Source organism: Schistocerca nitens, chromosome 1, assembly GCF_023898315.1.
Source record: "Schistocerca nitens isolate TAMUIC-IGC-003100 chromosome 1, iqSchNite1.1, whole genome shotgun sequence".
NCBI classification, from domain to species: domain Eukaryota; kingdom Metazoa; phylum Arthropoda; class Insecta; order Orthoptera; family Acrididae; genus Schistocerca; species Schistocerca nitens.
The window spans coordinates 1,219,326,631-1,219,353,131 of NC_064614.1; the positions used below are offsets into that span (position 1 = coordinate 1,219,326,631).

Consider the following 26,501-nt stretch of genomic DNA (forward strand, 5'->3'; position numbering starts at 1 on the left):
CGCCTCCAGTGGTGTCGCGACAGGCGTGAATGGAGGGACGAATGGAGACGTGTCGTCTTCAGCGATGAGAGTCGCTTCTGCCTTGGTGCCAATGATGGTCGTATGGGTGTTTGGCACCGTGCAGGTGAGCGCCACAATCAGGACTGCATACGACCGAGGCACACAGGGCCAACACCCGGCATCATGGTGTGGGGAGCGATCTCCTACACTGGCCGTACACCACTGGTGATCGTCGAGGGGACACTGAATAGTGCACGGTACATCCAAACCGTCATCGAACCCATCGTTCTACCATTCCTAGACCGGCAAGGGAACTTGCTGTTCCAACAGGACAATGCACGTCCGCATGTATCCCGTGCCACCCAACGTGCTCTAGAAGGTGTAAGTCAACTACCCTGGCCAGCAAGATCTCCGGATCTGTCACCCATTGAGCATGTTTGAGACTGGATGATGCGTCGTCTCACGCGGTCTGCACGTCCAGCACGAACGCTGGTCCAACTGAGGCGCCAGGTGGAAATGGCATGGCAAGCCGTTCCACAGGACTACATCCAGCATCTCTACGATCGTCTCCATGGGAGAATAGCAGCCTGCATTGCTGCTAAAGGTGGATATACACTGTACTAGTGCCGACATTGTGCATGCTCTGTTGCCTGTGTCTATGTGCCTGTGGTTCTGTCAGTGTGATCATGTGATGTATCTGACCCCAGGAATGTGTCAATAAAGTTTCCCCTTCCTGGGACAATGAATTCACGGTGTTCTTATTTCAATTTCCAGGAGTGTATGTCATTAGTTTAAGATTTTACTTTATTTCCACCTTTCTGACAGTCATGCATTAATCACCTTGCGGAACAATGAAGTGATTTTTGTCTGTTTGTTAAAGAAATTTGACTTTTATTAACCTTTTCTGCAGAGGCAGCCAATGTATTTGAAACGAAATGTTTAATTCCACAGTACTGGCTATTTTCAACTGTTCGCTGCATTTCAAGTGCACATTTTCATTTTCTAGCATGTATGGCATTATGTCATAATAAAGAACCAAACATGATATAATACAGTATGGGTGCTCCAAGAAAATTTACATCCCGAAAATCACACTGAAAAGCTTAATATGAGGTCAAGGTCTACTTCATTGGGAATCTGGACATAGGAATGTGCACTTTCATGACCCGTGTTTACATTTAGTGATTTCACTGTTTCCCCTTCGTTTACTCTCACGTCAAATGAAAACAAAACAGATATCTGTGGCCGGGAGCTATCAAGTGAATTAAAATACATTCACATAATTACGGAAGGCTAAAATATGTCATTAGTTTAAGATTTTACTTTATTTCCACCTTTCTGACAGTCGTGCATTAATCACTTTGCGGAACAATGAAGTGATTTCTGTCTGTTTGTTAAAGAAATTTGACTTTTAATAACCTTTTCTGCAGAGGCAGTCAATGTATTTGAAACAAAATGTTTAATTCCACAGTACTGGCTATTTTCAACTGTTCGCTGCATTTCAAGTGCACATTTTCATTTTCTAGCATGTATGGCATTATGTCACAATAAAGAACCAAACATGATATAATACAGTATGGGTGCTCCAAGAAAATTTACATTCCGAAAATCACACTGAAAAGCTTAATATGAGGTCAAGGTCTACTTCATTGGGAATCTGGACATAGGAATGTGCACTTTAAGTATGCACTTTAAATGTGCACGTTTTGATATGGTTCACGAAATTCTGATGCTCCTGGAGGATCCTCTGATGTCTTGTTTCTTTTATGACGTAATGTATGATCTTTCAATGTTTTACACGTACATATGTAAGGGCTTCCTACATCATGATAGCTGTGCAAGCGCGGTGTCACCTGTTATCTGCGCTCTCTGGCAACTGCTGAAATGAACCTATTTCTAACAGGTCGCTGGAAAATATTACGAATAGTGGTTTGAAAAGCGTTACTTTCAAAGTAAATATCCTTTTATGTAAGTTGAATTATATGCAAGAATGTACCATGAATTTATTAAATCACAGAGCGTTTGACTATGATTTAAAACTCAACTCTTTGATGATGAGCCACTTAGAAGAATTTGGAACCCTGAAGATCAGACATTTATGTCATTATTAAAAATTTTACTGGCTCATTTGTGTGATATTTCTTAAAGTGTAACACGCCCAAAAAAAAGATCAACATTATATGCGAAAGCTTAGCTTCTCTTACAGCTTATTAACCTTAGAGACCAATATTATATGTGAAACCTTTTCTTTTCTTGTAGCAACACTATGTATATTACTCTAAACTATTAACTTTCCCTGTTTGTGTGTTTGTGCTACTTAACAGTGATGTTGCTGTTGGCTGACTACATCACGTGTCCTATACTCTGAATATCCGCTGTCATCGGCTGGTGACATCATGTGACATGAGCTATGACTGGCTTACAAAAGCGCATCGCAATCTCGATTTCAATGATTCAGAAAGTAACGTGTGATGTTTGGTGGAATTCCAATTTAAACTTTTGTAATATGAAAATACGCAGCCTACATGTTGCTGCGCATCAAAGATATTTCCAAAACGTGTCTTTTTCCCTGAGCTTCGTTTTCTAAAGTGCCAGGAAATTCTACGCCCATGTATAAAACCATACACATTCAAAGGATTGATAAGGGAGAATATACTGGCACTCAACATGGAAAAAGCGTGTTTTTACCTGGGAGAAAGTGTATTTTTAACCGAGAAATCCGGGAATTTTTTTTCCTTGTCTGCCTATACACCCTGCACTCAACTTCGACACCTTACTATGCAACATGGCATCATCAGCAAACAACCGCAGATTGCTGCCCACCCTGTCCGCCAAATCATTAATGTATATGGAGGATAACAGAGGTCCTGTCACACTTCCCTGGGGCACTCCTGACGATACACTCGTTTCTGGTGAACGCTTGCCATCGAGGACAACTTACTATGTTCTATTATTTAAGAAGTCTTCTAGCCACCCAAATATCTGTGAACTTGCTCCATATGCTCGTACCTTAATTAACAACCTGCAGTGTTGTACTGAATCAAATGTTTTCCGGAAATGTAGAAATATGGGATCTGCCTGTTGCCCTTCATCCATAGTTCTCAGTAAGTCATATGAGAAAAGGGCAAGCTGAGTTTTGCTTTCTAAAACCATGGTGATTCGTGGACATAAGCTTCTCAATCTTAAGAAAGTTGGTATCTGAACTGAGGATACGTTCAAGGATTCTGTAGCAAACAGGAGTTAGAGTTGTTGGTCTGTAATTTTGTGGTTCCATTCTTTTACCTCTCTTATATACTGGAGTCACCTGCACTTTTTTCCAGTTGCTTGGGACTTTGTACTGGGCGAGAGATTCACAATAAATGCAAGCTAGGTAAGGGGCCAATGTTGTAAAGTAATCTTGGTGAAGTAGAACTGTAATTCCATCCGGACCTGGTGATTTATTTGCTTTCAAATCTTTCAGCTGTTTCTCTACACCAGGTATGCTTATTACTATGTCTTCCATACGGGAGTCTGTCTGCTGCTCAAATGACAGTATGTTTGTATGATTCTCCTGTGTGAACAATTTCTGGAACATGATATTTAAAACTTCGGCTTTCGTTTTGCTATCTTCAGCTGTCACACCATATGGGTCAGCAAGGGACTGAATGAAAGCCTTAGACCCTATTAGCAATTTTACACACGACCAGAATTTTTTTGGGTTCTCTGCCAGATCTTTTACTATGGTGTGACAGTAGTAGTTGTCGTGTGCTTCATGCATTGATCTTTTCATGGACGCATGAATCTCTCTCACGATTTGCTTGTAATCGTTTATGCATTCCCTTTTGAACTGAGACTGCAACACACTCTGCTTCCACCGAATTTCGTTATTAAACCATGGTGGGTCTTTGCCATCTTTTATCCACCTATTAGGCACATAACTCTCCACACCACAATTTACAATCTGCTTAAACTTTGTCCATAATTCCTGTACAATACTCGGCAGGTTAAAGTCGCCTGCAACTAGTATTGCATGATCTGGGTTTTACGCGCTATTGACCATAGACATTCTTCGAATAACTCTAGAACTACCACAGCAGAATCGGGTGGCTAGTAAAAACATCCACCAATTAACTTTGTTTCAGCTACACCTGTTATGCACGGCCAGGTGACTTCACTGTCACACTTTCAACCTCAGTGGAGACACTGTTTTTGTCAGCTGCAGTGGACACTCCCTCTCCTGTGGCCTCTAATCTGTCTTTCCAATATACCATGCACAACTCGCTAAATATCTCAGAGCTTTCCAATTCAGGTTTCAGTCAGCTCTCAGTCCCAAGAAAAATTTGAGCGTGAGAACTTTCCTGGAGGGCAGTAAATTTGGGAACTTTATTATGAATACTTTGACAGTTTACTGATGAAATTATGACAGTCAAAGTGTCTTTATCCTGAACACCATTTGAATTTCATTTCTGCATATTGACTGCCAAGGGTTCTTCAGAGCCCTTAAAATTACTGCCTATCCTAAGAAACCCTCATGTTCACTCCACAAGTTCTCTGCTACCCGAGTACTTGCTACCTTTGAGTAGTGCACCTCTGATCTACCAAGGGGAGTACTACAAATCCCCACGTGGTAACCCAGGTCTAGAAATCTGCAGCCGAGACCATCACAGAGTCGACAAAGTCTTTGATTGAGACCGTCCACTCCGTTCCAAACCAAAGGATCCCGATCAACTCTGGAAACAATGTTGCAGATTGTCTGGAACCGCGAGACCGCTCCGGTCGCAGGTTCGAATCCTGCCTCGGGCATGGATGTGTGTGATGTCCTTAGGTTAGTTAGGTTTAACTAGTTCTAAGTTCTAGGGGACTAATGACCTCAGCAGTTGAGTCCCATAGTGCTCAGAGCCATTTGAACCATTTGTTGCAGATTGCGAGCTCTGCTTGCATCCCGTATTCAAGGCCAGCAGTCTTTACCACCTCCTCCAGCTGGCTATACGAACTGAAGATCGCCTCAGAACCCATGTGATAGGCGACGTTGGCACTAACGTGAGCCCAACATGCAGACAACTGCACCCTGCACATTCTGTAGCCACAGGCATGTCTGCCTCCACATCTCGGATGAGTCCCCCCGACAGATGTACCGAATGCACATTGGCTTTTTTTCTGGCCCTGAACGCTATTTGCCTAAGGGGCTCCATAACGCAGTTAACATTGGAACTTCCAATAACTAGTAAACCCCTCTCTGCGTGTGCCTGCTCAGACCCTGTTGAAGGAGCAGCGACCTGTCCACTCACAGGGTGAATGTGTGAGGCCAGACGGCCAGTCTCAACATTGGCTCTTCGTCTCCGGCAATGTGAACTCATTCTCACCTGCCAGTCACCCTGCTGTGAGGGCAGATCCACAGCATTGGATGCACTGGGAGGTACCTCGGAAGCATAGCCTGTGGGAAAAACAAGTGACACCTGAGGTGTTCCATGCAACATGCCAGATTCTTCACCAGTTCTACCCCCCACCCCCCAAGGCAGCATCCTGAAGGTGACTGATCATAGCCAAAAACACATTAAGCTCTTTGTGACATGCAGGCAGCACTTCCTGCGACTGCACACAGCATGCACACATCCTTGCCATCCTAGTAAGACTAACTGAAGATGTGAACTCAAAAAGCAGACAATCCTAGATATACAACTTGCTACTCTCTCTGATGTGTCACCTATGGACCCTGATGCATTAATGAGCTATGTAGCTGGCTGTTCAGTGAGCAACCATTGCACCACAGACTGAGTGGATTTACACATCCAAAGATTCAAGACTAAACCTCTTAAAGCAGAGAAACATGCATGGAATTTAGTGATTTTACTTTGAGGAAAACACAGAAATGATAAACATTTAACTTGCCGCACTGTAGACATATTTGCAATGCAAGTTTAACACACTATTTTATGTATGAGTTTGAACTCTAAAATTTAGTTTTGTGTGAAAATTCTCATGCTACAGGGATTTAATTATTTATTTAGCAGCTTTGGATGTACATACAGTGCGATCCACGTAAATCTGACCTACTTTAATGAGTTATATAACATTTGAACCCGTAGTGGGACACATTTGCAATTTTGGGAAATGATAATACACAATTGAGACATCACACACACACACACACACACACACACACACACACACACACACACAGTACAAACATACAACACACTGGTTACAAATTGCACAAAAACATTAGACATATGACACATTAAGAACTGTAGTGTCTACGGTTGTCTCAAGAAAAATGGGGCCAGCAATCCTGGAAGCTGACAGCATGGACCACATTCCAATCTTTTTACTGGGCAGTGGTGTTTAGTGCATGATATGGGGGCCTACACCATCCCAGTATTTGCTGCTTTGTTTGTTGATGTAACTGAAGGATGGAACCATGCCTCACCTGTAAACCATGTTGTGGACAGAATGTCTGGACATTGTATGAGAAACTCCTGAAACCATTGACAGTAACACATTCTTTTCTCATGGTCTGTTACTTGCGAATTTGCATCATGTACACTCTGTATTGTCACAATGCCATTTTCTTCACATCTCTCTGACATGTGCCATATGAAATGCCTGTCATCTGGCTCAATCAGTGCAATGATTTCCTTGGAAAGTTCTCCAAGTGTCTTCTAGCCTTATCACTAACTACTGGACTTGGTGATGATCTATGTTTACCACTGTCACTGCTTATTGCACCAGTTGTCTCCAGCTTCTGTACAATCAATAAAATTGTTGCCTTTGTTGAAAAATTGCACACACTGAATTCTCTTCAAAATGCCATTGTGTTGTAACCAGTGAGTCTGTCTTCATGTCATACCGGCCCACTCATCTAATATAGGGTGCCTAGGAAGCTCTTTTCTTGGATAGCTAGACAACAGTATAAGCAAATCTTATTAATGGAGTTTATTACAGTAAATTAAATAGACAATACTTAACTTGGCGTATTTACGAAGATGGGCTTCAAGCAAATGGTGACATGCAAATAATCAATGTCCTTCAATATGTACAGTTTCCATGCAAGCAAATAATAACAGTTCACAAGTCACTGGTATATAATTTATATATGGCTTGTCTTCGTATAGGTTGTATACCTGGAAGAATCCTGGAGATACTAATAGGTATCAGATAGATTATATAATGGTAAGACAGGGATTTAGGAACCAGGTTTTAAATTGTAAGACATTTCCAGGGGCAGATGTGGATTCTGACCACAATCTATTGGTTATGAACTGCAGATTGAAACTGAAGAAACTGCAAAAAGGTGGGAATTTAAGGAGATGGGACCTGGATAAACTGAAAGAACCAGAGGTTGTAGAGAGTTTCAGGGAGAGCATAAGGGAACAATTGACAGGAATAGGGGAAAGAAATACAGTAGAAGAAGAATGGGTAGCTCTGAGGGATGAAGTAGTGAAGGCAGCAGAGGATCAAGTAGGTAAAAAGACGAGGGCTAATAGAAATCCTTGGGTAACAGAAGAAATATTGAATTTAATTGATGAAAGGAGAAAATATAAAAATGCAGTAAATGAAGCAGGCAAAAGGGAATACAAATGTCTCAAAAATGAGATCGACAGGAAGTGCAAAATGGCTAAGCAGGGATGGCTAGAGGACAAATGTAAGGATGTAGAGGCTTGTCTCACTAGGGGTAAGATAGATACTGCCTACAGGAAAATTAAAGAGACCTTTGGAGAGAAGAGAACCACTTGTATGAATATCAAGAGCTCAGATGGCAACCCAGTTCTAAGCAAAGAAGGGAAGGCAGAAATGTGGAAGGAGTATATAGAGGGTTTATACAAGGGCGATGTACAAGGACAATATTATGGAAATGGAAGAGGATGTAGATGAAGATGAAATGGGAGATAAGATACTGCGTGAAGAGTTTGACAGAGCACTGAAAGACCTGAGTCGAAACAAGGCCCCGGGAGTAGACAACATTCCATTAGAACTACTGATGGCCTTGGGAGAGCCAGTCATGACAAAACTCTACCATCTGGTGAGCAAGATGTACGAGACAGGCGAAATACCCTCAGACTTCAAGAAGAATATAATAATTCCAATCCCAAAGAAAGCAGGTGTTGACAGACGTGAAAATTACCGAACTATCAGTTTAATAAGTCACAGCTGCAAAATACTAACGCGAATTCTTTACAGACGAATGGAAAAACTGGTAGAAGCGGACCTCGGGGAAGATCAGTTTGGATTCCGTAGAAATGTTGGAACACGTGAGGCAATACTAACCTTACGACTTATCTTAGAAGAAAGATTAAGAAAAGGCAAACCTACGTTTCTAGCATTTGTAGACTTAGAGAAAGCTTTTGACAACGTTAACTGGAATACTCTCTTTCAAATTCTGAAGGTGGCAGGGGTAAAATACAGGGAGCGAAAGGCTATTTACAATTTGTACAGAAACCAGATGGCAGTTATAAGAGTCCAGGGGCATGAAAGGGAAGCAGTGGTTGGGAAAGGAGTGAGACAGGGTTGTAGCCTCTCCCCGATGTTATTCAATCTGTATATTGAGCAAGCAGTAAAGGAAACAAAAGAAAAATTCGGAGTAGGTATTAAAATTCATGGAGAAGAAGTAAAAACTTTGAGGTTCGCCGATGACATTGTAATTCTGTCAGAGACAGCAAAGGACTTGGAAGAGCAGTTGAATGGAATGGACAGTGTCTTGAAAGGAGGATATAAGATGAACATCAACAAAAGCAAAACAAGGATAATGGAATGTAGTCAAATTAAATCGGGTGATGCTGAGGGGATTAGATTAGGAAATGAGACACTTAAAGTAGTAAAGGAGTTTTGCTATTTAGGGAGTAAAATAACTGATGATGGTCGAAGTAGAGAGGATATAAAATGTAGACTGGCAATGGCAAGGAAATCGTTTCTGAAGAAGAGAAATTTGTTAACATCGAGTATAGATTTAAGTGTCAGGAAGTCGTTTCTGAAAGTATTTGTATGGAGTGTAGCCATGTATGGAAGTGAAACATGGACGATAACCAGTTTGGACAAGAAGAGAATAGAAGCTTTCGAAATGTGGTGCTACAGAAGAATGCTGAAGATAAGGTGGGTAGATCACGTAACTAATGAGGAGGTATTGAATAGGATTGGGGAGAAGAGAAGTTTGTGGCACAACTTGACTAGAAGAAGGGATCGGTTGGTAGGACATGTTTTGAGGCATCAAGGGATCACAAATTTAGCATTGGAGGGCAGCGTGGAGGGTAAAAATCGTAGAGGGAGACCAAGAGATCAATACACTAAGCAGATTCAGAAGGATGTAGGTTGCAGTAGGTACTGGGAGATGAAGAAGCTTGCACAGGATAGAGTAGCATGGAGAGCTGCATCAAACCAGTCTCAGGACTGAAGACCACAACAACAACAACAGGGACCGCTCCTGTTGTGGTGTTGTCCTAGTCAGCATACTATTGGCTGACGTTGTCCCACAGCCCTCTCTGCTGTATCGTTCCAGGCCAATGTGCCAGTGCTTGATGTTATGCTGGAACACTTTCAATATATTTTCAGAATAAAAACCATCTCTTGAAGTGTGTACTGCATATTTCTGCCATCTGAAGACTGAACGATTCACTAGTTTGCTCGTTATTGTAATGCAGCCTGAACTACACACTCTCAGACTTCACAGACCATGACCAACGAGGCTATGAATGAACTACCAGTAGCTGAGCAAATGCATCATTATACCAGACAGAGTGGATTATGTCCAGAAACAATAATCAACTTGCAACAGCATGTTGTACTTCTGATTCTCCCAGAGCTACTGAGATCATTAAAACAGCTTTCCAATTTTTAGAAGCTTTTGGAGGGAAATTATGACCCACAAGTTGTGATATGGTTGTGAATAAAATGTGACCCAAATATCGAATAAATTTCCTTTACTTTACGTCTATGGTCACAAATTTTTTGTTATCAGACTACCGGTTTCAGTCTCTGGTGACCAACTTCAGATCTGTTTTATAAAAACATGTAGTAATGTACTGCAGCCATAGTGGCATCATCAAATGTTAAATGCCACTATGACTGCAGTACATTAATATATGTTTTCATAAAACAGATCAGAAGATGGACATTATAAACCGATGACAAAAATTTGTGACCATAGACGTAAAGTAAAGGAAATTTATAATTATGACCCATTCAAGTAGTTGAGGTTTATATGGGTCAGATCGGTTGTCAGTTCAACACACTATTTACATCATGGTATATCATTTTTAAATACAATGGCATCATACATAGTTACACATTTTGTGTCTCCTGTACAGTCTACCTATACATTTTGTTTCTGTTCTATCATACGTAAGAACACATATCTTGAATTTACTACCTGTCTGTCTATGCTTATTTTAATTCTATTGCATTGGATGCATATTTCCTGTTTTTTGCATTTAATATGCATTCATTGACTGAATAGAAATGATTTTCTGTGAAGAATAATTTTATTGCTTCAAGCTAATATTTAAAATATGAAACAGTAAACAAGTGTACAGTTTTATTGTCATAGAAGCGGTACTTCTTTCAACTTTAGCAGTGTTGTGCTCTGGAACTCATAACTTTACACTGTTTCTGGCAGCATGGCTATCTATATCTTCATTTTTATTGAATTTGTTTTATGCCCCCATCCGAACAGTAGTATTTTTATTCCATAGGTCATGATACCATTACAGTATGAGAAATACCCCATTCACATAGCATCATTTGTTACTAGTGGTTAGTGTTTTGGAGAACAAATATAGCTGAACTTAGTTTGCTTGTTAGGATAGCAATGTGGTCTTTCCATAGTAAATAGTTATCTATAGTGAGTCCAAACTTTGCATACTGAACTACATTCATATCCTTGTTATTGCAATGGCTGTGTTGTTAAGAAGAATGATGCAGTGGTCCTTAGACATGCTTGCATTTCTGAAGGGACAGGCACTGCAGCGACTTCAACCATTATGAAATACATGAAATGTATTCTCAGTATGAATTTAAACAACCTTCTGTGGCTATTGCAGCTATTATGAAATGCATGAAATATGTTCTCAGCTGCAAATGTGGTCAACCATCAGCTGTATAAAGAAATGTCGACAACGAAAGCTTGTTCTGGACTGGACTCGAGCCCGGATATCCCGCTTTATTCGAGTGGTCATGGTAACTGTTTTGGCTATCTGTGAACTACTCACAACTATACCCACACTTCCATATGCCGTTGTTTGTGCATCACACCCTGTACTCGTACTCACATTATGTAATTCCCACACAGGAGAGGACATTTTAAGTGAATGTTGCTGCCTGCTATTAGTGGATAGACACAGTATTGCTGTGCCTTTGTTGTTAGGGAGAATATTGCATTTATCTGCTGATATCAGGCAGTGAGTTTCAATTAAAATGCCCTCCTCTGTCTGAGAATTACATAATGTCTGTACGAGTATACAGTGTGACGAAGGAATGACGATGTGTGGAAGTTTGGATCTGGCTGTGAGTCATGCATGGATAGCCAAAATGGTTAAAGTGACTGCTTGCGTAAAGTGGAAAATCTAGGTTCTAGTTGCGGTCTGGCACAAATTTTCATTGTTGTCCTTCCCATATACAGTTGATGGTTTTTCATATTTACAACTGTGAATACATTTCATGTATGACATTCATATCCAGTTCTTGTAATTGTGGCGATTTCTCTATTGTTCATCATTTTAGTTTACTCTTTATTGAGAATTAGCCTGTTACTTCCTAGCTATTGAGGGATAGACTCATGTAGGTATCATTTTGCTTTTTTGCTATGGTATCATGTAAATTTGTGCTAATGGTTATGCTAGTGGTATCATTTGCAAAAAGTATCATTTTACTTTCAGCATATACTATATATATCTCCAAATACAAAATGATTCTGAATGAAAGGTCACCCCCCACCCCCACCCCCGCCTTGTTCAGTAAGGAATTACAGAAAACATGTAGACACATACTACATTTATTTTGAAAGCTTACAAATGGTCACCTTTTTACGGGTAACTGAAGGAGACTATAAATGTACCAGTACACAGAAAACAAAGCCAGATAAAGACCTCCCTTAGTCAAATACTGATGCCACTTAGCCCTCCTGACTGGAATTTCCACAGAATCTCCAATGTCACTACCACTGTCATGGTTATCTTGTACTCTTTCCATAGTACACAGTTTTCTCTCCCATCAAATGGATTTGTAAGCTAATGCAGATGAGTAGGGGGAACCCCATATAATGTTTGAATACGGCATTGGTAGTGTGCTGCTTGACGCTGTCATGTTGATTAAATATTTTGGCGTAACGTTGCAGAGCAATATGAAATGAAATGGGCATGTAAGGATTGTAATAGGGAAGATAAATGGTTGACTTCAGTTTATTGGGAGAATTTTAGGAAAATGTGGTTTGCCTGTAAAGGGCACCGCATATAAGTGCAATGTATTCTTGAGCACTGCTTCAGGACAGATGAAAGAAAAACATCAAAGCAATTCAGAGGTGGACTGCAAGAGTTGTTACCAAAGTTTGAACAGCTTCAAGTTTTACGGAGATGCTTTGGGTACTCATATAGGAATCCTTGGAGGGAAAGAGATATTCTTTTCGAGAAACACCATTGAGAAAATTTAGAGAACTGGCATTTTAAGCTGACTGCAGAACAATTCTACTGCTGCCAATGTACATGTTACATAAGGACCACTAAGATAAGAGAAATTAGGGCTCATATGCAGGCTTATAGATAGTCAGTTTTCCCTAACTGTATTTGTGGAGGGAACAGGAAAGGATGTTATTTATTAATGGCTTTTTGTTACTCTTGATATTAACTCTTAGTTATTCCTTAAAGCGATTATGTTTTGTTGAGTGTGCTTGATATTGTTCATATCAGACATCCTTTTCTTTGTCTAGATATAACTTGAGCATAAAACAACACCTGAAACACTTAGAGGAACTATCCATCTAAACGTACAGTCAGAGTAACCTCTCACCTCTTCTCTTATCTCCTCCTGCCTGTTACTCTTACCTCCCTTGGGAAGGAACTCTCAGTTTCAAATGCTAGTCTAGTTTTATGTACTTTTATTTGTATATGTTAGTCACACTTTGAATTTCGCTCCATCAGGGTATGTAGTGGCCAACTGTTTGGCCTTCTTGTAATTTTATTTCGTGTAGTGAATTTTCCTTTTGATACAATTAACCATAATTCCATTGTTTGTATCCCAATACTATGTTATGTCTAACTATTGTATTCACATTTTTCTTCCTTTTGTCTCCTAGACAGCACTGATAAGCCCAACAGAAGAACAGTATGAGCTTTTGCTGCAGAAACTCAAAGAAAGGGTTGGCAATGGAAGAGGAGAGACAATATTTGAAGTTGGCATTGGTGAAGGTAACCTCATGAAAGAAATTTTTCTTACAGTGGAAACTTTGTAACCTGCATCAGTAATTATATTTTGTTGAATTTAGCTTGGCAGATGACAGGTTGTACCATTTATATTCAGTCTAAGCTTAGTAAGGACTTAGTGATTTCATGTATCTTTTGTGTCTGGCACAGTTTGCTGCAAATTTTACATGGCCTCACAAAAAAGGTGAAGCATCCAGAAGGTGAGGAGGAAATGAAATGCAACTTCCAGTGTTGAAAGAGTATGTGATGTTGTCTCATTGATTACAAATTTCATCCAGATTTACAAAGAATTTTTCAAAGTGAGTGTGATTATCAGTATGATGTTGCCTGGCCTGAATGCATGCACTGATTTTGCAGCAAGGACATCATAAAGTGTTTAGTCTTCTTCTGAGGCAAGCAGGTCCACAGTTGTTTTCACTGGTCCTTGATATCCTTGGTATTGGCTTTGGGTTGAAGTTCTGTGTTCTATCACGGGAAATCTGGGGTTCTTGCTGGCCATGGGAGTTTCTCATTACTCAGAGTTCATTGAGATGCATGGCACGTGTGGACGAGTGTCGTCATTTTGAATAATGGCTCATTGATGCTGTCTCATGAGAGGTAACACGTGAGGACCAAGATGTCCATGAAGTACCGTTGTGCTCTCAGAGTTCCTTCAGTCACTCTCAGTCATGACCTGAAGTCATAGTCGATGGCTCCCCACACTAGGACAGCCAGGAGTAATGCCACTGTGCCTTTCCAAAACATTGGAAAAATGGGACCTCTCCATAGGTTGCTGCCAGACTCACTAAACATGGTCATTTGAGGTTGTGCGGAACTATGATTCATTGCTGAACACAATGTGACACCATTCCTCAGAAGACCGTGCCTGCAGGTCATGGCGCCACTCCAAATGCAGTCATTTCTGTTGTGTTAATGGCAGTCTGTGTGTGGGGCAGTAATTCCATAGTCTGGCTGCTGCTAGTATCTGACCAGTCATTAAGGATGACACAGAATGCCTGATTTAGGTTTTCCGTGATTTCCCTAAATCGTTTCAGGCAAATGCCGGGATGGTTCCTTTCAAAGGGCACGGCCGATTTCCTTCCCAATCCTTCCCTACCCCGAGCCTGCGCTCCGTCTCTAATGACCTCGTTGTCGACGGGACGTTAAACACTAACCACCACCACCACCACCACCACCACACAGAATGCTGCTGAAGTGCTTCACTTATTCTCAGATTTTGCACAATACAGTGACCTCTCCTTATGGTGGTCAGGTGGAACCTTGGCAAGTATGTCTACCATCATGTCCCCCTGCAGTCCAACATTGGGTCATTGTTATACCCAAATGCCACACAAATCTATGTATTGCACAGTTTGACCAACTGTCAAATGGAGACTTATAATGAGGCCCCTTTGAAACTCTTGTCAGATGCCAGTTACTCTGTCTCACATGAGAATGCAACATCTCCATGTTCTTTGCAGTGATCACTAAGCATCTGATGCTGTTCATCCCTCTTGTGTCACCTATAAGGCCTGGCAAGAACACTAAACATAAACAGCACTAATGAACTCTGGTGGTTTCATCGACATCCAGCCATATCTTCTAGGTGCTTCCCTTTCTTTGTTAGGCAGTGTAATTCTCCATTACTAATTTACAGGTGTTAGTGGCACACCTTCTAGTTTCACTTAGCTCTCACTTCTTGAACCGAATGAGGTGGTGTGGTGCAGTGGTTAAGATACTTGTCTCTCATTTAGAAAAACTGACTTAAAGACCCCTCTCTGGCCAGACAATTAGGTTTTCCTACAGTTTTCACTAAGTCACTAGAGATAAATACCAAGGTGGTTGCTTTGCGATTTCTTGTCCTATCCACACCGCTGTTCGAAATGTTGACAGCGGACTTTATACCTCTTGGAGTACTAATTAACCAACATGACCACCTTCAGTAACCTCACCAGTGGGATGTTTATCTTCCTTCATTCCACTTCCCACGACACACAGTTGGTGAATCTACTTACTTTAGTATTTTCTGTATCTTGTATTTTAATTTTATAACATTTGCTTCGGTCAGTGAGTCACATAGGCGAGAAAAGAATGTTGTGGCAGAATCTGAGCTAAAGAAGGAATCCGTTGGTAGGGCACAACATGAAACATTAATGAAAAGTCAATTTGCTTATTAGAGAAGTGTGGGTGGTGAAGAGCTGCATCAAACTGGTCAGCCTGAAGATGACAGCAACACCTACTTCTGCTTCTGCTGCTACTACTGCTATTACTACTACAACCCTTCTTATTAAATGTTTTCAGATGTTAGACATAACATATTATAAGCTTGTGAATCCCACAGGAAATTGACTGTAGAATGTACAATAATTTAGGGCCAGTTTAAAAAGTAACCGCCGCTTGTGGTCACTAAAATAGATATTTGCTGTTTCTTGAAGTTCGTGGTCTGGATGTGTATCTCTTATCTCCACCTGTAAGAAAGTCTTAGGCTCTTCATAATATCAGGCTGTGGTTGCCCGGATTAGTCAGATCCACTGAGTAATGTGACCAAAACAAAAATGAGCTTAGCAATGTGTTTATTCGGACCACAAATATGATGTAACTTTGACTCTGTGAAACCGGAGATGATACAAGCTTTGCCTGGGCTACCACCACTGTACCTCATATATGTTTTAACAATTGAAATATAAAAGAATTCATCATTTCAAACAGTAATTTTGAAGTTTTCAATTAAAAGTTGGTTAGTTTCCCAAAGCAAATTACAAAATCTGGATTTATAATTTGTCACAAACATTTCAGAGCAATAAACATACCAAATATTACAGTTATCATTGCCAAAATACATCTAATACCTTTTCATAACAATATTTGATTTACAAATGTTATTAACTTTCTAAATACAGGCTTGATTTTGATATTAACATGAATCGTGGCTCTTTATGTATATGTGAACCATAATTACAGTCAGTTTTCTGTGTACAGATTTTGTAAATATGTTCTAACATTTGTTACACACATTTTCGGATAGAAACTACATGTAATAATTTTGCTATATTCCATTAATTTTTAGAATCAGGTACTTTAATTTCAATAATTCAGTCTACTAATGTAGGCTGGCCAGTGTGGCCGTGCGGTTCTAGGCGCTTCAGTCTGGAACCGCGTGACCGCTACAGTCGCAGGTTCGAATCCTGCCTCGGGCATGGATGTGTGTGATGTCGTTAGGTTAGTTAGGTTTAAGTATTTCTAAGTTCTAGGGGACTGATGTCCACAGATGTTGAGTCCCATAGTGCTCAGAGCCATTTGAACCATTTTTTAACTAATGTAGTTTCAGGAGGACATCGTAATCAGGAAAAAGAAAACTGGCGTTCTACGGATCGGAGCGTGGAATGTCAGATCCCTTAACCGGGCAGGTAGATCAGAAAATTTAAAAAGGGAAATGGATAGGTTAAAGTTAGATATAGTGGGAATTAGTGAAGTTCGGTGGCAGGAGGAACAAGACTTTTGGTCAGGTGAATACAGGGTTATAAACACAAAATCAAATAGGGGTAATGCAGGAGTAGGTTTAATAATGAATAAAAAAAATAGGAGTGCGGGTAAGCTACTACAAACAGCATAGTGAACGCCAAGATAGACACGAAACCCATGCCTACTACAGTAGTACAAGTTTAAATGCCAACTAACTCTGCAGATGATGAAGAAATTGAAGAAATGTATGATGAGATAAAAGAAATTATTCAGGTAGTGAAGGGAGACGAAAATTTAATAGTCATGGGTGACTGGAATTCGAGAGTAGGAAAGGGGAGAGAAGGAACCATAGTAGGTGAATATGGATTGGGGCTAAGAAATGAAAGAGGAAACCGCCTGGTAGTTTTGCACACAGCATAACTTAATCATAGCTAACACTTGGTTCAAGAATCCTGAAAGAAGTTTGTTCACATGGAAGAATTCTGGAGATACAAGAAGGTATCAGATAGATTATATAATGGTAAGACAGAGATTTAGGAACCAGGTTTTAAATTGTAAGACATTTCCAGGGGCAGATGTGGACTCTGACCACAATCTGTTGGTTATGAACTGTAGATTAAAAATGAAGAAACTGCAAAAAGGTGGGAATTTAAGGATATGGGACCTGGATAAACTGAAAGAACCAGAGGTTGTACAGAGTTTCATGGAGAGCAGAAGGGAACAATTGACAAGAATGGGGGAAAGATGTACAGTTGAAGAAGAATGGGTAGCTCTGAGGGATGAAGTGAAGGCAGCAGAGGATCAAGTAGGTAAAAAGACGAGGGCTAGTAGAACTCCTTGGGTAACAGAAGAAATATTGAAGTTAATTGATGAAAGGAGAAAACATAAAAATGCAGTAAATGAAGGAGGCAAAAAGGAATACAGACGTCTCAAAAATGAGATCGACAGGAAGTGCAAAATGGCTAAGCAGGGATGGCTAGAGGACAAATGTTAGGATATAGAGGCTTACCTCACTAGGGGTAAGATAGATACTGCCTACAGAAAAATTAAAGAGACCTTTGGAGAAAAGAAAAACACTTGTATGAATATCAAGGGCTCAGATGGAAACTCAGTTCTAACCAAAGAAGGGAAAGCAGAAAGGTGGAAGGAGTATATAGAGGGTCTATACAAGGGTGGTGTACTTGAGGACAATATTATGGAAATGGAAGAGGATGTAGATGAAGATGAAATGGGAGATATAATACTGCGTGAAGAGTTTGACAGAGCACTGAAAGACCTGAGTCGAAAAAATTCCCCGGGAGTAGACAACATTCCATTAGAACTACTGACAGCCTTGGGAGAGCCAATCCTGACAAAACTCTACCATCTGGTGAGCAAGATATATGAGACAGGCGAAATACCCTCAGACTTCAAGAAGAATATAATAATTCCAATCCCAAAGAAAGCAGATGTTAACAGATGTGTAAATTACCGAACTATCAGTTTAATAAGTCACAGCTGCAAAATACTAATGCGAATTCTTTACAGACGAATGGAAAAACTGGTAGAAGCTGACCTCGGGGAAGATCAGTTTGGATTCCGTAGAAATGTTGGAACACGTGAGGCAGTACTGACTCTACGACTTATCTTAGAAGAAAGATTAAGGAAAGGCAAACCTACATTTCTAGCATTTGTAGACTTAGAGAAAACTGGAATACTCTCTTTCAAATTCTAAAGGTGGCAGGGGTAAAATACAGGGAGCGAAAGGCTATTTACAATTTGTCCAGAAAGCAGATGGCAGTTATAAGAGTCGAGGGGAATGAAAGGGAAGCAGTGGTTGGGAAGGGAGTGAGACAGGGTTGTAGCCAGTCCCCGATGTTATTAAATCTGTATATTGAGCAAGCAGTAAAGGAAACAAAAGAAAAATTCGGAGTAGGTATTAAAATCCATGGAGAAGAAATAAAAACGTTGAGGTTCGCCGATGACATTGTAATTCTATCAGAGACAGCAAAGGACTTGAAAGAGCAGTTGAACAGAATGGACAGTGTCTTGAAAGGAGGATATAAGATGAACATCAACAAAATCAAAACAAGGATAATGGAATGTGGTCGAATTTAATCTGGTGATGCTGAGGGAATTAGATTAGGAAATGAGACACTTAAAGTAGTAAAGGAGTTTTGCTATTTGGGGAGCAAAATAACTGATGATGGTCGAAGTAGAGAAGATATAAAATGTAGACTGGCAATGGCAAGGAAAGCGTTTCCGAAGAAGAGAAATTTGCTAACATCGCGTATAGATTTAAGTGCCAGGAAGTCGTTTCTGAAAGTATTTGTATGGAGTGTAGTCATGTATGGAAGTGAAACATGGACGATAAATCGTTTGGACAAGTAGGAATAGAAGCTTTCGAAATGTTGTGCTACAGACGAACGCTGAAGATTAGATGGGTAGATCACATAACTAATGAGGAGGTATTGAATAGAATTGGGGAGAAGAGGAGTTTGTGGCACAACTTGACAAGAAGAAGGGTCCGGTTGGCAGGACATGTTCTGAGTCATCAAGGGATTACAAATTTAGCATTGGAGGGCAGCGTGGAGGGTAAAAATCGTAGAGGGAGACCAAGAGATGAATACACTAAGCAGATTCAGAAGGATTCAGAAGGATGTACGTTGGAGTAAGTACGCGGAGATGAAGAAGCTTGCACAGGATAGAGTAGCATGGAGAGCTGCATCAAACCAGTCTCAGGACTGAAGACAACAACAACAATGCAAAGGAAATTCACGTATAGTTATGTAATTTTAGTCTGTTGTTGTTTGGCCTATTTCTCATGTGTTTATTTTCTCTGGAAATTGTTTGGTCTCCAGTCGTTTGTAATGTGAGTTCCTTTATGAGATGTCTGCTCCCTTACCACTACTTCACTTCATTTGTTATTTGATTTGTTCTGCAAAGCATTCCGTGTGTGAATTTCAGTATTTAGTTTCTGTTTATTTTCTATAGTTGCTTACCACAGTCACCTGAAAAATGCAATTTTCTTTGTTCATAAATCAGATTTTTATGTGGATCGATCATTATTTGCTATGAAAACATATTTTTTATGGGCAGTCTTAGTTATAACATTGACCCATAAAATAAGCAATCATGATGTATCTGAACAATTAAATAATTGTTCAGACCATGTGTTTTTTAATCATTGGCAGATGCATGTTATTATCCATGACCTTTTCATCTTTCAACAAGAGAGAATCTAATTGTTAACATTACTTGTTTTGTTCAATGCAAACTAAATTAGTTTTGTTTGCAAAATGTTTTAAAAAGTGTTATTAAGCTGGTGACAGTCTTTTGTATTATAATCAGATGCATATTCTTTATTCAGAAAGAGTCATTTTGAGGTCTAGCTTGAGTGCATTTGAAAGTTAAGATTCAAACTGGAACCTATCATGTGTGGGCTTAACTCTGGAGAAACAGTGCCATTCAAAAGAGAACTTTTTCAAAGATGTAAAGTGTACTAAAAAGGATATGAATTGTAGATTGTTTTGTGCACATTTACACATTTGAGAACTGTAACCTAACTTGTTTCAGATGGAGGGGAGAGTGGTCTTGCACAGAATGATTATGAAGCATCTGTTGCAACACTGAAATCCCTTGCAGCTACACTGGATGCAGACTGTGTCCTATTAAGGGAACGTAAAGTGGAGAAAGGACTTACAGGCCAGTACCTTGTAAGAAGGCGAATAGATCAGCAGGACTTCTTGGAAATACGGTATATTAGTCTTACATCCTTGGTCTGGAAAATTCTCCATTGCTGTGTTATGTACTAGAAGCAAGGCCAGTTAAACTTTACACTCTCTCAAGAGACCACTGTTGTCCAGCAGAGTAATGTCATCTCTGAGTAACTGTGATGAAGTTTGAATTTTGGAGCCACTAAGACCATGTGAGCATGACTTAATTCCATTTTTCAGCATAAAATCTCAGCAGGAACATTGGTCACAAGTCCTTTGATGGGCATTATTGATGCAAGGGAGTTTGGGGAGGGGCATATTTTCAAGGTAACACACCAACAAACGTATGTAGGTGCATTTGTCGCGTAATTTCTTGCTGTTTATCCGATGCTGGCTGCCAATATGCAATGAAAACTAGCTACATTCAGTATGTGTTAATGTGCAACTCCACACTGCTTGAGCAGAATGCTCAGAGAGTGGATTGCTCATTCTGGTTGTATCTGTAGTTAGGGCACTGGGTCTGTGTGGGGAAGCTGCGTATGCAGCACTCATTCCCTTTCAGTTGCTTTCCTTGCAGCTTTCCCTCATGCAACTGGCAGTTCTTTTTATTGCCTTGTGGATGAGTAATTGCTGAGTGTGAACTGACAAGGGTAGATCTCCCAGCAGCTGAGGGAACATTCAGAGGCGTACAAATTCTCCTTTGCGTGACCCGTTTAGCTTGCTGCACCTGATGACAGGTTGCACTATTGATCCACTTTGACTATAGAATAGTCACCTCATTCATCATAACGGTGGATGCAACAGAATGAACAAACCAAACTTAAAGGAGACGGACATAAATTAAGAATTGGGGAATATATCCCCGACAGGAAAGAGAGCCCAAATCCAGAAGGGAAATGTTATTGTGGGTTTATGAGGCAGCTTCAAGTAAATTGGTAGGTGTTTCACAATGCAAATTGTGTAAAAAGTTACTAAACACCCATTTGTGAATCTTGAGTGTGTTACGACATGTTTGTAAATTAGACCAGCAGTTTCCTCTCTCCATAAATATTCTGAAAGAGGACAAAGACTTAGTGACTGAAAAGCATATGGAAATGTGTGCTAAGGACTTGAGGCCATTTAGTGGTATATAGGATTTCTGAATTGAGAGTAAACATTGATTGAAATAGGCTTAGTGGATATTAAAACCATGTTCTTGTGGTAAGCAACTTAGTGCAAAGAAAGCTTAGTATGAAAGAAAAGTTTCTTGTTTCAGATATGTACTTTTTAGATTAACATGATATGGAAAACAGACTTCATGTTTGCTAAAATGCATTTTGTGAATTTAGAATTAACTATTTTGTGCACATAGAATGAATTCAGTGAACCCATAACACACACCCTGGAAAAGTAATTAAAATTGGTGTAGGTGAGGTCATATTTGGCTGGAACCCACAAAGGTTTCAGAAAGTAGACTTCTGAAACCTCATTTCAATTGGTGTTGGAGTACAGTAGGCACCTTCCAGTTCTTAGGTACAAATGATCTTGACTTGCAGAGGTGTTTCTGCATACTGCAGAAAACAGTATTACAGGTGACCTGATGATGGTTCAAATGGAGAGTAACCAATACTAGTCGAAAAAGGATGAAGTTGCTGAGAAAACAGTTCATATCAAAATATATAAATAAGCCTGAAATATGCTGGAGAGGAGAAAAAGGTCAAATAAAATCCACCATTTCCTCGACTACAAGTACCTAAAGTGAATATATCTTTCATTGAACACACCTTGCAATACTTGCAATACTTGGAAACCTACTCATAACACTACAATTAAAGCGTGCAGATTAAACTGCTACGCAGTGTAGTGCAGTGGGAAGACAGGGAAGCAAACAAGACTCCTGTAGCCTGCTTGGGTTGGGCGTAGCTTGGCTTGGATGGGAATAGAGCAGACTACCCCTTCTGGTGATTACGTGCGTCAGCTTGCCTGCTTAGCTAACAGGCAAACTTGGGCAGGTTAAAAGCAAAATGTGTACACCTCAGGCTACATCCCAATGTAGCACTAAGTGTAATAGTGAATAATGGAAGTGTATTGTGTGTGATCAGTCTATGACTATGCAACTTAGGTGTGAGCCGGCACTGAGCTGTATGGTTGCCACTTGACGATATGTGCTGACCATACTGCTATGTCGTTAGATGAGGTACTATTGGTCATTGGCAAATCTTGGTGACCTGTGTGAAGCTGATATGTTCTCCATCTCACCCTGCAGCCGAGTGAAGAGAATGCGACTCTACCACGAACTTGTAGCCCTCTAATTTGTATGATGCAGTGATTGGAGAATCTAAGACCAAAGACAAAAGTAGACATGACAGACATTTCACAACTTTTCGAATCCTTTTTTGTATTTGGTTTCAGTATGTTTCATGGGAGCATGAATTTCTCTTGTTTATTGCCCACTTAATTTTATTTTATCTCAGTCATCACTGTATTAAATAACACTGCTGCTGAACAGAGGGAAGATTCAGCACTGCTGAAAACCATAGAAGCCTTGAAAAAGGAAGGAACCCTCCAAAGAAGGTTTCCAGTTAATAATCAGACCATTCCCAGCTATCCTGAAGTACTTCCGCAATGTTCCAATGTCTGGTCATCTACGGCTTACGAAGACTGTAGATAGATCTCTACCTATCTGTTAGACTCTATGTGAGCCATTGTAAGGAATGTTAGTGACAAAAATTACTTCAGGGCAACTGATACCAAAACCACTTGCAGCATCATTCCACCAGCTGAGAAGCGACCTCTTGGGGATGCCCTGAAATCATCAAACGAGGATCGACGGACAGTAGTCTGCACTGATTCTCTCACCCACTATGCTGTCGCCAAAGCTATGCTGATTGCCAAAGCTCCAGAAATTGTGAAGTTCCATATGTAACACATCATTGTGACAACTGGACAATACCCAGAATGACTGTGTAAAACACTGTGATTGAAGAAGAAGACAGCTAGCTGGCAAATGGTCCCTGGACACCCATGAGAAGGATTGAGAGCACTACAACACCAAGGACCAGTCAGTGAGATACAGTGTCATAAACTTGGTATGAATGTTTATGACTGTGCAGAAAATGGAACTGTCAGAAAAGTAACTAAAATACTACTTTGAGCCGTGTTGTGTCCTTTGTTGCTTGTTGGACATCTCATATGAAGTCATTGATTATGACCTGTCATCGAGAAGACAAAAGCACATAGGCATCATCCGTATCCTCTGTATGCAACCCCACTACAGTCTTGAGGCACAGTTAAGTAATTCTTGTTGAAGGAAACGGAAGAGCCATTCAGTGATCATGAAGGTTTGACCGGGTGAGGTGGCACAGTCATTAGCACTGTGGATTTGCGTTCGGGAGGACAGTGGTTTAAATCCATGTCCGACATGGCCAATTTCCATCCCCGTTTCTGAATCATTCTGAGCTTATGCTCCACCTCTAATGACCTCAATGTCTATTGAACGTTTTCCTTCCTGCCTCCTTCATGAAGTTTTGATGGGAGGCACTTCTTTCGAAGCCCATCATAGCCAAGAGGATGTAAAAACATGAGCAGAACATGAGGGTCTTCCAGCACTACCATACAGAGGACGCCTGACAAGATCTAGATTCAGGTTGCTGTAGTTGGCTCCAGTGAGAGCTTCTGAAACACAGGACCACTGTTCCTCCAGGAGCCAGAACAGTGGTGTGGGGTGTGCTGTATGCAATGTGGAGCAGCAGGTGGTGTTGCCTGTTCAAATCTTGTCACCAGGAAATATTTGTTATTTAGTATTTATCATTTTTCGTTCCCAGAATTTTTTATTTTGCAATGTTTGCATATTCTGGAATATTCAATGTTCATATAAATAACAGCACTCTCTGTTATGGGGGACTATGATCCAATGAGGCAGAAATGGTATCTTGTCATCCTAGCTCATCTGTGGCCAACTGTTCTGCACTTTCCATTGTGTTCACCAACACTTTTTCACCTAGGATTTGTGAAGACCATACAGAACCGGATAGGAACCAATCTTCTGGAGAGGTTCCTAAAGTCATTAGTTGGGAAGAGACAGGTAATAGGGGACTGACTGTCTCACCCACTATGTTATCGCCAAACAAGTGCTGACTGCCAAAGCTCTGGAAATTGCCAAGTTGATAGGAGAAGACATCATTTTGAAGCAACAATACGAGAGAAGGAAAGTTGCTACTCACCATATAGCGGAGACATAGAGTAAATATCTCTGGAGTGAGCATTCACGTGCGCAGAACAGATTTTGTGTTGTCAACATACATTGCCGGCCTGGTCACGTGTTCTCGGGATGTCGTGTGTTTGTCCGCATAGTGCCCTGTATATTTAGAATGTCACTACATCCCTAGTACAGACGGATTCTTTTTGTACATGTCGTGGATTATTTATATATGTTGTGCAGACATTTTAACAGTATCCACTTGATACCGGGAATAAATCAGCTATGTATCTTTTAAGAGCAAGTGATATTGCATTCTGCTTCTTTGCGATAGGCGTCACAGTTCAGATGCACTCGATTTTTGGTAGTTTTCGGTATGATACAGCACTTTATAGTATTACAGAGCCTGACGTACATTTTTGCAGCGATAGTCCTGCAAAACGACTTGACAGTACGCTAGTACTTTTGCAAGCGTCCGAAAAACACCGAATTTGCCACACATTAGCGATTATATCCCTGCTAATTCGTCCTTTTTTTCTGCTATTTCTGCGTATTTATTTTCTCATTTTTACGACCTAAAGCACAATTTTTCTTACTGGTGATACTTTGAAGTATTTATTTAACGCATTTTACACACTTGTTCCCAGTTTATTAAATAAATAGTAGACTGAGTAAGAAGGGGGGAAAAAAGGCGATCGGAGAATAAATGTACTGTAAAGCAAATGCAGTTGGTCATGTAACAGTCAACCCATATAACACTATTAAGGGAAGTGGAAATTGACACAAATGAAAGAGTTTGGGGACATGTTTACTAACGCTTCTTAATCAAATGGTGAAGAAAATAAAATGAAGGTAAAATTCACCAAAGAAGATGAATGTGTACTTCGATTAGCTACCTTCAGCCACACACATGCAAATTTTTCTCTGTCTAAACATTCCTCTTCGTAGTGTTTTGAACATACTTTGGAATATTTTGTGGGGACAAAATTACTCCTCCTTATTTTCTGGAGCCACATCTTTACTAAAATATAAATCACAAATAATCATTCTCCATGTCCTAGACACACTTAACATGGTCTCCTACTGTAACTTTATAGTAAACAAAAAGGTTTGGACACATATTATACGAAGACAATTACAGACTCCCACTCTATTGTATTTTTCTGTCTCCCGTCTTTCAAATCTATATACATAATCGACAAGTCACTGATAAATGCATGGAGGATAGTATTTGCTGAAACAACTAACCACTCCCTTTCCTGTTCCACTAGCAAATTTATGAGAGGAAGTGATTGTTTGTAAGCTTTTGTACGAGCCGAAGTATCTATTATAGAGTCATAAAATTGTAGAAAAATGGGTCTACAGAATCAAGCCTTAATTATAATGCGTCTCGAAATTTTTAAACATATACAGTGTCTCTTACTAATACGATAACTATAATTAGAGCTACATGGTATGTACCCATGAAAAGTTACTATCCCTCCATTCACATATTTTTCTTTGCATCCGTAGCAACAACAGTAATTCACCATCACTATTACACTATCAACAAATGGTGAAAACACAACAAAAACTCAATATTATAAACTTCAAACTCTGCGGAAAGCACACACGCATAGAAAAGTCCTGAAAACACGGGACAATCCTGGTTTAATGTTGACAACATGCGCAGAACACAATGCTCACTCCAGAGATATTTACTCTATGAGCAGAGGTGCTGAGTCGTAATAGGCACAATAAAAAGATTCACACAATCCTAGCTTTTGGCCATTAAGGCCTTTGTCAGCAGTAGACACACATACGCGC

The 26,501-nt window shown here is 40.2% G+C and overlaps 1 protein-coding gene across 1 annotated transcript in view; it reads left to right on the forward strand.

The window, feature by feature from the left end:
• The window catches only part of LOC126201425 (GTP-binding protein 1), a 136,507-nt gene that overhangs the window by 10,707 nt on the left and 99,299 nt on the right, over window positions 1-26,501 (forward strand). Inside the window, exons 3-4 of the mRNA XM_049936785.1 lie at window positions 13,256-13,367; window positions 20,379-20,559. Coding sequence (XP_049792742.1) covers window positions 13,256-13,367; window positions 20,379-20,559 — 293 coding nt within the window. The remainder of the gene's footprint in view (window positions 1-13,255; window positions 13,368-20,378; window positions 20,560-26,501) is intronic.